General features: G+C 49.0%; 1 protein-coding gene across 19 annotated transcripts in view; it reads right to left on the bottom strand.

Moving 5' to 3' along the window:
* OBSCN (obscurin, cytoskeletal calmodulin and titin-interacting RhoGEF) overlaps positions 1-12,977 on the bottom strand; it is a 183,397-nt gene that overhangs the window by 103,409 nt on the left and 67,011 nt on the right. For all 19 annotated transcript variants that reach the window (XM_053572308.1, XM_053572310.1, XM_053572317.1 and 16 more), the window contains 12 exons: positions 9,882-10,157; positions 5,232-5,507; positions 4,724-5,002; positions 4,331-4,597; positions 3,912-4,181; positions 2,757-3,023; positions 2,258-2,524; positions 1,930-2,042; positions 1,671-1,824; positions 1,349-1,510; positions 1,156-1,260; positions 87-353 (listed from right to left, as the gene is read on the bottom strand). In XM_053572308.1, coding sequence (XP_053428283.1) covers positions 87-353; positions 1,156-1,260; positions 1,349-1,510; positions 1,671-1,824; positions 1,930-2,042; positions 2,258-2,524; positions 2,757-3,023; positions 3,912-4,181; positions 4,331-4,597; positions 4,724-5,002; positions 5,232-5,507; positions 9,882-10,157 — 2,703 coding nt within the window. The remainder of the gene's footprint in view (positions 1-86; positions 354-1,155; positions 1,261-1,348; positions 1,511-1,670; positions 1,825-1,929; positions 2,043-2,257; positions 2,525-2,756; positions 3,024-3,911; positions 4,182-4,330; positions 4,598-4,723; positions 5,003-5,231; positions 5,508-9,881; positions 10,158-12,977) is intronic.

Below are 12,977 nucleotides of genomic sequence, written 5' to 3' on the forward strand. Positions count from 1 at the left end.
CTCTAGGAGAGCATGGCAAACAGATGAAGCCAGAGAGACCCTCCCTGCCAGCAATACTGAAAGCTGCCCACCCACCCTCCCTGTACCTTCCACAAAAAACTGGGCACTGGTCTTGACGTCACCAGCATCGCAGGTGTAGGTGTCCTCATCCTCAGGTTGCACATCCTTGATGATCAGCTTGCGGTAGACACCATCACTGACCATCTCGTACTTGGGCCCAGGCTGCAGCTCCTGGGTGCCCTTGAACCACCGCACCTGTGCGCTGGCCCGAGACATCTGACACTCTAGCACGCCTCGGTGCTTCTCCATGGCAATCTTGTCCCGAAGTGGACGTAGGAGGGTCACTGGCAGCTCTGTGGGTATGACAGCCCAGAGGTGGGGGGGGATCAGGACCAGCCCTTGATGATAGGACCTCAGGGTCTCAGACACCTAAGGCCAAGGGCCAAGGGCCAGGCATCTGCTTGGCCCCAACAGCCAACGTGTGCCTGGCCAGCAGGTGGTCAAGCCAAGTGTCCCCTCTGAGACAGTTTCAGACCTTCTGCATACAATTTGACCACCACAAATGTGGGCATGCCCCTTGTCACCTTGAATTCCCAAGAATGCCCCCATGGTGCCCCACATCCCCAGCCCCAGAGGTCCATGTCCTGGTCCCACCTGTCCCCATCTGCCTGCACTCTCCCTATTACACCCACCTATGATCCTCCCCAGATCTCTGCCCTGCCCACCCATGCCCTGTCCCATCCTGGACACACCCTGCACTCTTCACCCCACTCACACATGCTCTACCTGCCCACCCACATCTTGTCAACAGACCCTCATTCCCCATAGCCACTCTCCCGCAACTGTCATCATGGGTACCAGACAGGGATGTCTTCCCTCCACTTGCCAGGGCCACACACCCCTTCACTCCAGCAGTGGTGGCAGGCCCAGAAAGGAGAATTCCTTTATACCTCCAACTTAAACATAGGGTGGGTAGGATTGCGTGGGACCATGTGGGACCCCCCCCAGGGCAATTTCCCCCACCCTCATCTTCCTGACAAAGAGACAACAGCCCCTTCCCCTCCTGGCAAGTCACTGCTGTCCCACTCATGGGAGCGCCCAAGCATGTCCTGGGCCAGTTACCTATAAATCCCCACGCCTGTGCCTCCTCCTCACCTTTCACTCGGAGCTGGGCTCGTGATTCTGCATTTTCTGCTACAAACTTGATCTCTCCTGCATCTTCTGCCAGGACCCTCCAGTAGATAAGAGTGTATGTCCTTCCTGGGGACAAAGGCTACTAAGCACAAGGGCTGGGGAGAAGGACAAGGAACCTGGGGGCCAGGCCCAGGTCCACTCGTAGCCCACCTACCTTCCTGGCGGATGCGCACGTTGTCACTGGGCCGCAGCTTGGTGTTCTCATGGAACCACTGCCCAGGCACCTCGTCATGGGAGACCTCACAAGAGAAAGTGGCACCTTCTTTCTCCATCACTTCAACATCTTCCAGAGACTTCACAATCTGGACGTTGCGGCCTGGGGAAGCAAGGGGCCTTACAGTGTCCTGAAGCACAGAGCTGCTCCCAGGGGCCCCCATCCAGTGCCCCTGCCAGCTGAGGGTCACTGGAGCAGAGTCAGCAAGTGTGCAAAGAGGGGAGGGTCTGCGCCCACCCTACCCCATCCAACACTCCCTCACCTTGCACTTTCACAGAGGCAGAGCTCTGGGCGTCCCCAGCATCACACACGTACACGCCCTGGTCCGAGAACTCACAGCGGTAAATGACCAGGCTCCTATGGGTGCCTTGGGTGGCCACACCCACCGTCTTGCCCGCCCGCAGCTCCACGCCATCCTGCCGAATACAGAGGCCTGGTCAGGCACTGGGTTGGCCCAGCAGAGCAGTCTCACTCTGGCCTGCCCACAGTGGGAGGCAGGCAAGACACAAAGAAGGAAGCACCTTCAGCCAGCGCACGTCAACATTGGGACGTGACAGCTCACACTCCAGGGTCACCTTCTCCTTCTGGGTGGTCATGACGTCCTGTAGTGGGCAGGTGAACCGCACAGGCAGCTCTGGGGAGGAAGTGGGAGTAGGTTAGGTACTGAAAACAGGGCTTGGAGGTGCCTTCAGGGAGGGAATGGAGTCACATGGAATTGGCTCTGGGAATAAGCTCCCTGGCAAGATTCCACATCCCAGGTTCTCTCTGTCCCCATCTGCCTCCCCAACCCCCTTAGAAGTGGGGAAGGCATAGCTCTGAAGTGTGTCCTGCTCACCGCACCCCACATACCAGTGACAACAAGTCGTGCAGATGTGTGCACGCCCTCTGCCTTGAAGGCCACCAGGCCGCTATCCTCCAGTCGCAGCTCCGAGAGCTTGAGGGTGTGTGTAGGGCCTTGCACCGCCAGGTGGCATGTGGGCCCTGGCTGGAGTCTCAGGCCATCACGAGTCCAGCTGCCCTCCACATCAGCATGTGACAGCTCCACTTCCATGGTGGCTGTGCCCTGCTCCCGTGCCTCCACCTCCTGCAGGCCCCGTACAAGACGGACCTGGCGCACTGTGGAGATGCAGGTGAACCCCTGCACTGAGACCTCTTGCCCTCACTGCCCAAGAGGAAGTAGAGCTCAGAGAGGGCCCCAGCAGCTGCCCCCTTCCCATCCTCAAGCCTGCCCTAGAGACCCTCACTCCTACCCTCCTCCTCAGGTAACCCCCTCGCCTGCACCTCCAGAGGGAGATCCACTGCCCTCCCTCCTTCCCAGCTCAGCCCTCCCCAACCCCCCTAGGCTTACTTTCCACTGTGAGTTTGGCCTGTGTCTTGTCATGGGGTGTCTCGCAGCCAAAGAAGCCGCGATCCGGGAACCCCACGTTATGCAGAACCAGACGGTGACGCACACCCTCAGCATGGATCTCCACGTTCTCACCCGGTGCCAGAGCCACTGCATTTCGTGTCCACCGCAACTCTGGCCATGGCCGCGTCAGCTCCACCTCCAGGGTCACTGAGCTCCACTCCTCTACTGTCTGAGGCTCTAGCTTCCTCTTGAACAGCACTGGAGCTTCTAGAATGGTGGCAGAGGGGTGGTCAAGGCAGCCATGGCCTACCCCTACACCTCAGAAAAGCCAAGGCACAGAGGGCCCACCCCACCCCCAGCACCTGCCCTGAACCCAGGCCACAGAGCAGCCTCCCACTTCAGCCCCACCTTCTAATTCCAGTCTGCATGCAGTTCTGCCACACACAGGTACCAGCCGTGCACCTGTACAGGTATGATTTATGGCCCCAGGGAGGCTTCTTTCCCAGCAAGACCTCAGCCACCTCCTATTCCCCTGCTCAGAGCAAGGCACCAGGCCTCGGTGCCTGGAGCACCTAAGTGTGGCCCTGGCCAGTCACACTGGGTTCTGTTAAACTGGAGAGACAGGCATACTGTCTGGAACCCCAAGACATGTCTTTGCTTTAACAAGGTCCTGGCTAGCATTTGCATGTTAAGCCATGAAGAACAGGTCCTGGCAGGCCTCTCAGCTCTAAGATGCCCCTTGATCACCCCACAAAGGTGCATTTGCCTACATCACTGCCTCACTCAAAAACCTATCATGGCTCCCACTTTCCTTTTAGGGGAAGTTCTGGCTCTCTGGCTTCAGCAGCATGAGAAGATCATCCCACCTCCTGCATCTGCAGTTCACTGGCCTCCAACCCTATGCTCTTTCCACTGCCATTCAAGGGGCTCAGCATAGGCCAACCTCCTCCAGAAAACCTTCCTTGACCACCTCAACTTCTGCCTATTCCCCCCACAAGTGTGCCTGAAGAATTGTATCTTCTCCCTTCCAGAGAAGAGGCCCATCTCCTCTGAAGTCAGGACAGCTGGACACAGGTCAATAGGGCACCTGTGAACTTGGAACCACCCCATCAGGAAGGCTCCCTGTTGCAAGGAGTCGCTGGCCCCCACACTCACCTCGGACCCGCAGGGCAGCTGAAGATGAGGCACCCTCCGCCTTGGCTGTGATCTGGCCTGCATCCTCCAGGGCCAGGCCTGAGATGGTCAGGCTGTGGCCAGCACCGTTCTGCGCTATAACAAACTTCTCACTGGGCTGCAGCGCAGTGCTCTCCCTGTACCATGTGACAACTGCATCACTGGGAGACACCACGCACTGAAAGGTAGCCTCGCAGCCCTCCTCCGCGACCACGGGGCTCAGTCCAGAGGTGAACTTGACCACACGGGGTACTGCAGGCAAGAAGATGGTCTGCTTCAGAGGCAGGCAGACAGGAGAGTCACGGGCCCCACCCTGCAGGCGTGCAGAGAAAGGACATCTCCTCCAGGAAGCCATCCTGGAACCCTATGCCCAGCCTGTGTGGCCCTAGCCACTCACATACCGCTGACAGTAAGGGATGTGCTGGTGCTGTCATCCCGGCTTTCACACACGTACTCCCCTGCGTCCTCAGCACGCAGCCCAGAAATGGTGAGTGAGCGTAGGGGCCCCTCGGCTGCCATCTGGAAGCGCTTGCCAGGCCTGAGCTGTGCACTCCCGCAGCGCCACACCACCTCGGCCTGCGCCGGGCTCAGCTCACAGGTCAATGTCACTGTTCCCCCAAACTCGCCACTCACAGGCTCCAGGCCCCGGCAGAACTTGGACACCACCTCTGTGATCATAAGCACAAGAAGATGTCAGGCACAGTTCTGCATTCACCAGTCCCTGAGCTCCTCACCTCCACAGCACTGGGGGCACAGAGGTCCCCTGAGGGGCCCCCACCAGACCCCCAGCTCACCTTCCACTTGTACCGGGAAGTCCTGGCCCTCAGCACCCACACGACAGCTGTAGACAGCGCTGTCCAGGACCTGGGCACCACGCATAGTAAGAGTGTGGGTGTTCCCAAGGCTGGCCATCTCATGCCGCTTGCTGCGGCGAATCTCCACACCATCCTTGAGCCATGTCACTGTGGCCACAGAAGGTGCCACCAGTGTGGCAGTCAGGATGATGTCTTCATGCTCCCTGACCACCAGAGGTTCTCTGCGGCTGGGTCTCTCTGGAACTTCAGGCTCAGGCTCTGGGAGTAGGAGAACTGGCATAAGAGCAGGACCCCTGTCACTGCTGGCCTAGGTCTCAGTCCCCTTCTGGGCCATGTGGTGAGAAGAAACCACCTCAAGTGCCCACTGACCTTCAAGGGCCACCCTGTCCAATGCTCAGTAGCATGAACCACCATCCAGAATCCCAAGGACCAAGCAGTGTAACCAACATCTCCAAACAAGGCTACTTCACCAGCCAAAAGAACCCACCTGTGACATTCAGGTGAAAGAAAACCCTCTGGCCCCTGGCCTCACAGCTGTACTCTCCGGCATCCATCTTGCCCGCCTGCTGCACCACCAGCCGCCGTGTGCAGCCGGATGCCTCCAAGTGCATCTTTGAGCTGGAGCTCAGCTTCTTCCCATCCTTGTACCATGTCACCTCTGTCTGGGCCTGGGCCACCTCACAGTTCAGTGTGGTGCTGGATCCTGCCTCGGCCTGTACCTGGCTACTCTCTGGCTGCTCCTTGGCAAATACTGCCTTGGGCTCTGGAGACAGGAAGGAACACACAAGGTCAAAGACACCATCTAGAAGGCAGCATTGGGTAAAGACAGCTTGGATGGGGAGGCAGGAGGAACAGAAGGTCCTCCTGCCTCTAGGCTCTGCAGGTCCTTGAAGGTCAGTGGGCACTTGAGGTGATCCCCTTGCTGGTTTCTTCTCACCACATGGCCCAAGCCCCACCTCTCAGTACAATTCACATAGTTTATTCCTTAAACTATGCTGTTCCAGGGGTGAGGGGAATGCTGTCACTCTGTTCCCTTGCATGGGCTTCCCTAGGGCAGGATCTGGGGTGTGGGCATCTGCCCACCTGCCCTCATTGCTGGTGCTGAATCTCCCCTCTGAGCTGTGCAGGGCATATTCTCTCTGCAGGGCCCAGAGTCCTTGTTTGCTGCTCCGGCCTGTGCTCAGCAGTGTCAGCTGCTGGCCTCTCTTGGGAGGCTTCTTACAGCTTGTCCTGGTCACTCACCAGGTGCAGCAGTGGTGGGTGGCTTTATTCCTTAGTATGTGCTCTTCTGTGGTATCACTACTCAAAGCATCTGCTCAATTATCAATAGTATTGTCCATTTGTCCTTCACTTTTCAGAGCTCCTTTTTACATTTAAGGGCTAAAAATTTGACAGTTTTTTTGTTAAATATTTCCCATCTATGTGCCTCACCTTTTCATAAGCTCCTGAAATCTTCTGATGAATCACTGTTTTTATTTTATTTTATTTTATTTCATTTTTTGAGACAGTCTCACTCTGTTGCCCCAGGCTAGAGTGCCATAACCTCAGCCTAGCTCTCAGCAACCTCAAACTCCTGGGTTCAGGCAATCCTCCCAAGTAGTGGAACTACAGGTGTCCACCATAACACTGAGTTCTTTTTTTTTTAATTTTTAGTAGAGAGAGGGTCTTGCTCTTGCTCAGAGTAATCCTGAACTCCTGAACTCAAGCAATCAATGTTTTTAGTCTTAATGTGGTCAGATATGTTAATCTGGTCCCACTACGGTGAGTGCCTCTGGGTTCTACTTTACAAAATCTTTCCTTTAAAAATAACTACATCACTGCCTGAAATGTTTATGGTTTTACTTTTTATACGTGGATTTGACTTTGATGTGTGGTGTGAGTTACTGATCCAATCCTATTGTATTTTTGTAAATATGGTTATGTATTCAAAGCACCATTATGAAAAAAGACCATTGTTCCTTCACATCTTACACAGAGGTTCTCGTTAAAAAAGAAAACAGGTGGAGTGGGGAGACTAGGAGTGTGAGCTCATTTATATACAGGTCTGTTTCTGAGGGACCTTGATCTGATAACTATTCCTGCACTGAGATACTTTCTAATTAGTCTTGAGACATCTGGAACAGCAAATTCTCCCACTTGGCTCATCTTCAAGAGTATATTAGCTGTACTTGGCCTTTGAAATCTACTTGTCATTTTTCAACCTCCCACTTCCCGAAACACATTTGTCTTGATATTGATTGGAAACAAACACCTTTGATTCTTCCAAGGATTTATTTCCATCTTTACTATCATTCAAAAATGTTTAATCTTTCCTCCTACAAAGCCTCTGAACATTTTCATTAGATTAGAATTACAAACATGACATATCTTTTATTAGATTAGAATTATAAACATACCTTTGACGCTACTGTAAATCTTTTAAACTTTAATTTTCCTATCCCTTGTTGTTAACATACATGTTATCAAAGTGTTTTCTTTAAGCTGATTTTGTAAGTGGTGATCTTTCTCAACTCTCTTAGTAAGCATAAGAATTCATCTTCTGGAATCATCAACTGTGAATTCCACTTTTGTTTTTTCAAACTTTTACACCTACTTTCTTTTTTTTTTTTTTTTTTTGAGGCAAAGTCTCATTCTTTGCCCTTGGTAGAGTATCATAGCATCATCATAGGTCACAGCAACCCCAAACTCTGGGCTCAAGATATCCTCCTGCGTCAGCCTCCTGAGTAGCTGGGACAACAGGTGCCCACCAGGACACCCAGCTAGGTTTTCTATTTTTAGGAGATGGGGTCTCACTCTTGCTGAGACTCGTCTTGAACTCCTGAGCTCAGCAATCCACCCACCCTGGCCTCCCAGAATGCTAGTATTACAGGTGTGAGCCACTGCATCTAGCCCAAATACTGTATTTTATTCTGCATTTATAGAGGTAATTTCATCATTTCATAATTTCAATCAGATAAGATCATACTTTATATCAATTTTCCAATGTTTCTAATGTTAAACCACCCCTAATTCTTGGACTATGACTTTTATCATCTTTATTGCTAAATTCAGTTTGCTACTAATTTTTTTATGACCTTGTTCTTCATATTCATAGTGGTTTGGCCTGTAATATGAAATCTTCCTATTTCCTGGTCAGATCTTAGTTATAAGTGTTGTGCTGTCTACATACAATGACTTATAGTGTATAACCTTTTTTTCTGTTCTCTAGAAGAATCTCCATGAACATAGAATTTCTTTCCAAAAATCTCTGGAAGAATTTATCAGTCAGGCCACTTGGCTTAGATCTTGTTCCAAGAGAAGATTTTCTTGCTACTGATTCTACTTTTTTATAATTTTTTTTTTTTGAGACAGAGTCTCACTATGCTGCCCTCAGTACAGTGCCGTGGTGTCACAGCTCACAGCAACCTTAAACTCTTGGAGAGAGTCTCTTAAGAGATTCTCTTGCCTCAGCCTCCCAAATAGCTGAGACTACAGGCGCCCACCACAACACCCGGCTATTTTTTGGTTGCAGTTGTCATTGTTGTTCAGCAGGCCCAAGCCAGGCTCAAACCCACCAGCCTCAGTGTATGTGGCTGGGCCCCACTTACTGAGCTAACGGGTGCCAAGCCTGGTTTTACTTTTTAACAGGAAAAAGTTGGACTGTAGGACTGTATATATTGTAAATAAATGTATATTTATTTCTTGTTCGGTCAGTTTTTATGTTATTTTCCATAAAACAACATTTAGTCAATTTATCAAAACTCTTTAATAAAATCTGCACTCATAAAATGTCATATTATTAAAATGTGTCAAAAACACATAGTGAGGCCAGATGCAGTGGCTCACGCCTATAATCTTTGCACTTCGAGAAGCTGAGGTGGATGGATTGCTTGAGATCACCAGTTGGATATCAGCCTAAGCAAAAATGACACTCATCTCTATCAAAAATAGAAAAACTAGCCAGGTGTGGTGGGTACCTGTAGTCCTAGCTACTCAGGAGGCCAAGAGGAGCTTTTGAGCCCAAGAATTTGAGGTTGCTATGAGCTACAATGATGCCACGGCACTCTAACCAAGGCGACAGAGTGAGACTCTGTCTCAAAAACAAAACAAATGAAAAACAACCAAAAAACACACAGTGGGTCGTTTGGTATCTACACACATCTACAAATCACTATGCACTGACATGACGCCATCTGTTATGTGCTGGCATTCGAGTCAATGCTAGACCACAGCCAACAACTAATTTGAAGTTAAACTCTCCTAACAACAGAAAAGTAAGTTCTCAGACTTCTTTATGAATAAGCCAGAAAGGCACAGAAATAAACCTCAGTAAGGAAACACTATGACACAAACATCCATTCATAGTCATCAAACTCAGATTTGCCCAAGTGTGCCAGTGTACCATAAGCCACATATTCCTTTTCATTTCTAAATCTACAAATCAAATTCCAAGGGGAAGTCTGACACAGAACATTCTAATTGGACACAGGAGGAAAACAAGCCATTACAGCCTGACAGGTATCTATCTCAGACATCTGTCTACCCATCCCTGCTCTTTGCTTATTTTGCATAGACACAAACAAAACACAGATCTACATTATGCTACATAAAGGTGCAGACAGAGCTTTGGTATCTATGTGGAAGGCCAGAAGAGTGTTCCAGACATCTAAAATGTTAATTACTCAATGTTCCATGTTGCTGTGACTCCAGACAAGATTGGGTGGTTGGGATTTCCCTGTATTCTGGTTCGATGAACTCAAATCCCTCTCCAAAGGGAAAGCCCTGACATGGAGCTGGGTTGAGACCCTCTGGGAGCTTCCAACCATTCCTAGGGTAGAGACAGCTGGTCTACCACAGCCTCATGCATTGGGTTGAACCAGAGTCCTGGAGACCTAGCCACACCTGTGAACATGTGCTGGGAAAACGTGGCTCAGTATAAATACATGAAAACACACTGTAGGTGTACAGATGGCCCTTTAACACATCCACATGCTCCCTTTTCATCCAGAATCCCAGCTCAGCCACAGACATAAACTCAGAGGAGATGAGAAGTGGGGAGATGAGGTCTAAGAGGAAGCCCACAGGATCCTCTGTGGCCATAGGCCAGTCACACCACCAGCTCCAAATAAGGCTAACTTAGTGTCCCCAAATGGCTCACCTGTAACGTCCAGATGGAAAGAGACCTTCTGGCCCCCGGCCTCACAGCTGTACTCCCCAGCATCCACCTTGCCTGCCTGCTGCACCACCAGCCGCCTCTGGCTCCCCTTGGCCTCCACACACACTTTGGAGCTGGAGCTCAGCTTCTTCCCATCCTTGTACCACGTCACCTCTGTCTGGGCCTGGGCCACCTCACAGCTCAGGGTGGCGCTGGCCCCCACCTCGGCCTGTACTTGGCTGTGCTCTGGCTGCTCCTTGGCAAACACCACCTTGGGCTCTGGGGACAGACAAGAAGGGACACACAAGGTCAGAGAAACCCTCTTGGTTGGGAAGGCTGCACTGGGGAAAGAAGGTCTAGGTAGGGAGGCAAGCGAGAGAAACTTCTCCAAGGCTCTGCACCTGTACTGTGGCCTGAACAAGCCCCACCTCCTCTCAGCTCAAGTTATATAGTTTATCCATCCGGCTGCCCTGCTCTGTGGGGCTCTTCCAGATGGGGATGCTGTCACAGATCCCTCCACATGGGCTCCCCTAGGGCAGGAATTGGGGTGCTGACACCTACACACATGCCCTCATTGCTTGTGCCAAGTCTCCCCATGGAGCTGTGCAGGGCATGTTCTCTCCTCAGGACCCAGAGCCTTGAGGCTGCTCCTCCTGCCTGGGCATAGCCGTGTCAGCTGCCGACCTCTACTCGGAGTGCCCAGAGCTGTGTGGCTTCCTACAGCCTGTCTTGGTCACTCACCAGGTACAGCAGCTTCAGGTGTTTCTGGCCATTAGTCTTTGCTCTTCTGCGGTGTGACTTTTACCCACAAATCAATGGCACTGTCTTTTTCATATTCATTTTTAGGAGCACTTTCTTATTTTATGCTGGAATTTTGACTGTTACTTGTGTATAATCATCTTCCCCATTTAGGGGGAAGGCATCTTCCCCTGCCTTCTCACTCTTTTATGGTGCTTTAGATGACATAAAGGACTTTCTTTTAGCAGAGGCCAGGGCATGGATTTTCCCTTTGTGGGAGGGACTGATATTCTGTTTAAGAAATCTTACTCTGAATCATGTCTTATCTATAGTCTCTGTTCAGTGATTGTTTTGATTTTCATGTTGAAGTCTTTATCACATCTGGAGTTGGTGTTTGTGTGTGGTGAGGGAAAGATCCATATAATTTTATTTCACACACACATACACATGGTTACGTGGTTGTAGCACCTTTTATGTGATAGCCATGCCTGTTCTGTACCTGGTATCTGGAACCACCACAAAAAATGGTGGTGGTTGGGGGGTTTGTCTGATTACACACAGGTCTGTTTTAAGGTTCGCTGTTCTGATCTTTTGGTTCTTTATTCTCTCCTGACATTGAAACCCAGCTGGCATCATTACTGTGGCTTTACAGTAAGTCTGGCTATCTGGCAGATCAGAGGGTTTCACTTTGTTCATCTTCATGAGTCCCGTGGAATCAATGTGTCAGTTTTTACTAAAAATCACCTTTGCCAAAGATCGTTTCTCTAGCTGTGATCAAGAATAGATATCTTTGTGTCTTCCCTGCATATATCACCATTTATTTATACATTCTCTGTTGTCTCTCTAAAATATTTAATAATTTCTCCAAGAGCATGATCCTTTGGATGCTACACATCATCTTCCAACTCTCCAATGCTTGTCTATAGAGAAGCCTTTCTGTATATTTTGTATGTAACACTCTTTCCCAACTCTCTCTCTGACCCTAAAGATCTATGTTTTCTATTTCCTGTGTTAATCATCATGTCATCTGTGAAATCCACTTTTATTTTACTCAGACTGTATTCCTTTATTTTATATTTCTCCTGAGTGGCCATACAATGTTGGACATAGCCCATGACAGTGGCTCACTTGAAATGTTCTAATTACAAGGAAAAGCTTTTAAGATTCCATCTCAAAGGGAGACATCTGCTATTGTTGTCTGCAGTACCCTTTACCAATTTAGAAATGATCCTTTTGTTACTAGCTTGTTAAGAACATTTTTAACATGAATGTTTGCTAAATTTGATAAATCTCCAGATATGAGGTAAACATTTTATTGAACACATTTATTCTGCATTTATGGTGGTAAATGCTTGCTTTTTTTTTTTTGCTTTTGAACTCTTCAATAGAGTCTATTGATTTCCTAATGTTCTGATGTTAAACCAACCATGCATTCCGGGGGTAGGAACTTCATCACAGTGTATAATGCCCTTTAAGTCTGCTCCATACACATTATCAATATTTTGTATAAAATTTGGCATTGGATTCTATAAGAGATTGGTCTGTAATTTCAATTCTTAATACTTTCTTGTCAGATTTGGGTATCAATAATATGCTATTTTCTTAAAATGTGCTAAAAAGATATATATCCCCTTTTTATTCTCTGGAAGAATTGCCATGAGCAAGCAATAATTTTTCCCAAAATATGTGGTTCAATTCTGAGTTTAGATCTTCTTTATAAGACTTTTAAAGTTATGTTTCCATTTCTTAAAAAAAATATAGAATTGTCTGAGGTTTTATTTTTTGTTTGTTTTTTAGAGATAGGGTCTTGTTCTGTCACCCAGGCTAGAGTGCAGTGGTGTCATCTCAGCTCACTGCAGTCTCAAACTCCTGCATTTAAGCAATCCTCTTGCCTCAGCCTCCTAAGTAGCAAGGATTATAGGCATATGCCACCAGACCGGCCTATTTTTCTTATTTTTTTGTAGAGATAAGGTCTTGCTATGTTGCACCAGCTGGTCTTTAAATCCTGGCTTCAAGCAACCCTCCTGCCTCCACCTCCCACAGTATTGGGATTCAGGCATGAGCCACCATGCCCAGCAGAGATCTTTATTTCTTGTATAAGTTTTCCAAGGATTTGCCAATTTCTCAAACTTTTCAAATTTCCTTGCAGGAAATAATGTCATGTTCTACTCAAATAACCTGTCAAAAAGATATACAGTAGGTTTTTTGGTATCTACACACACCAACAAACTCTTAGATACTGAAACAAAACCAAATTGTTATGTGGTAGTGCCCAGGTTAACATGGAATCCCAGTCCACCCTATGTGAGGCTAAACTCTCTTAGTAAGAATCAACAGTTCTCAAACTTCATGAATCAGCCA

The sequence above is a fragment of the Nycticebus coucang genome, chromosome 20, assembly GCF_027406575.1.
Source record: "Nycticebus coucang isolate mNycCou1 chromosome 20, mNycCou1.pri, whole genome shotgun sequence".
In the NCBI taxonomy this organism is placed as follows: Eukaryota; Metazoa; Chordata; class Mammalia; order Primates; family Lorisidae; genus Nycticebus; species Nycticebus coucang.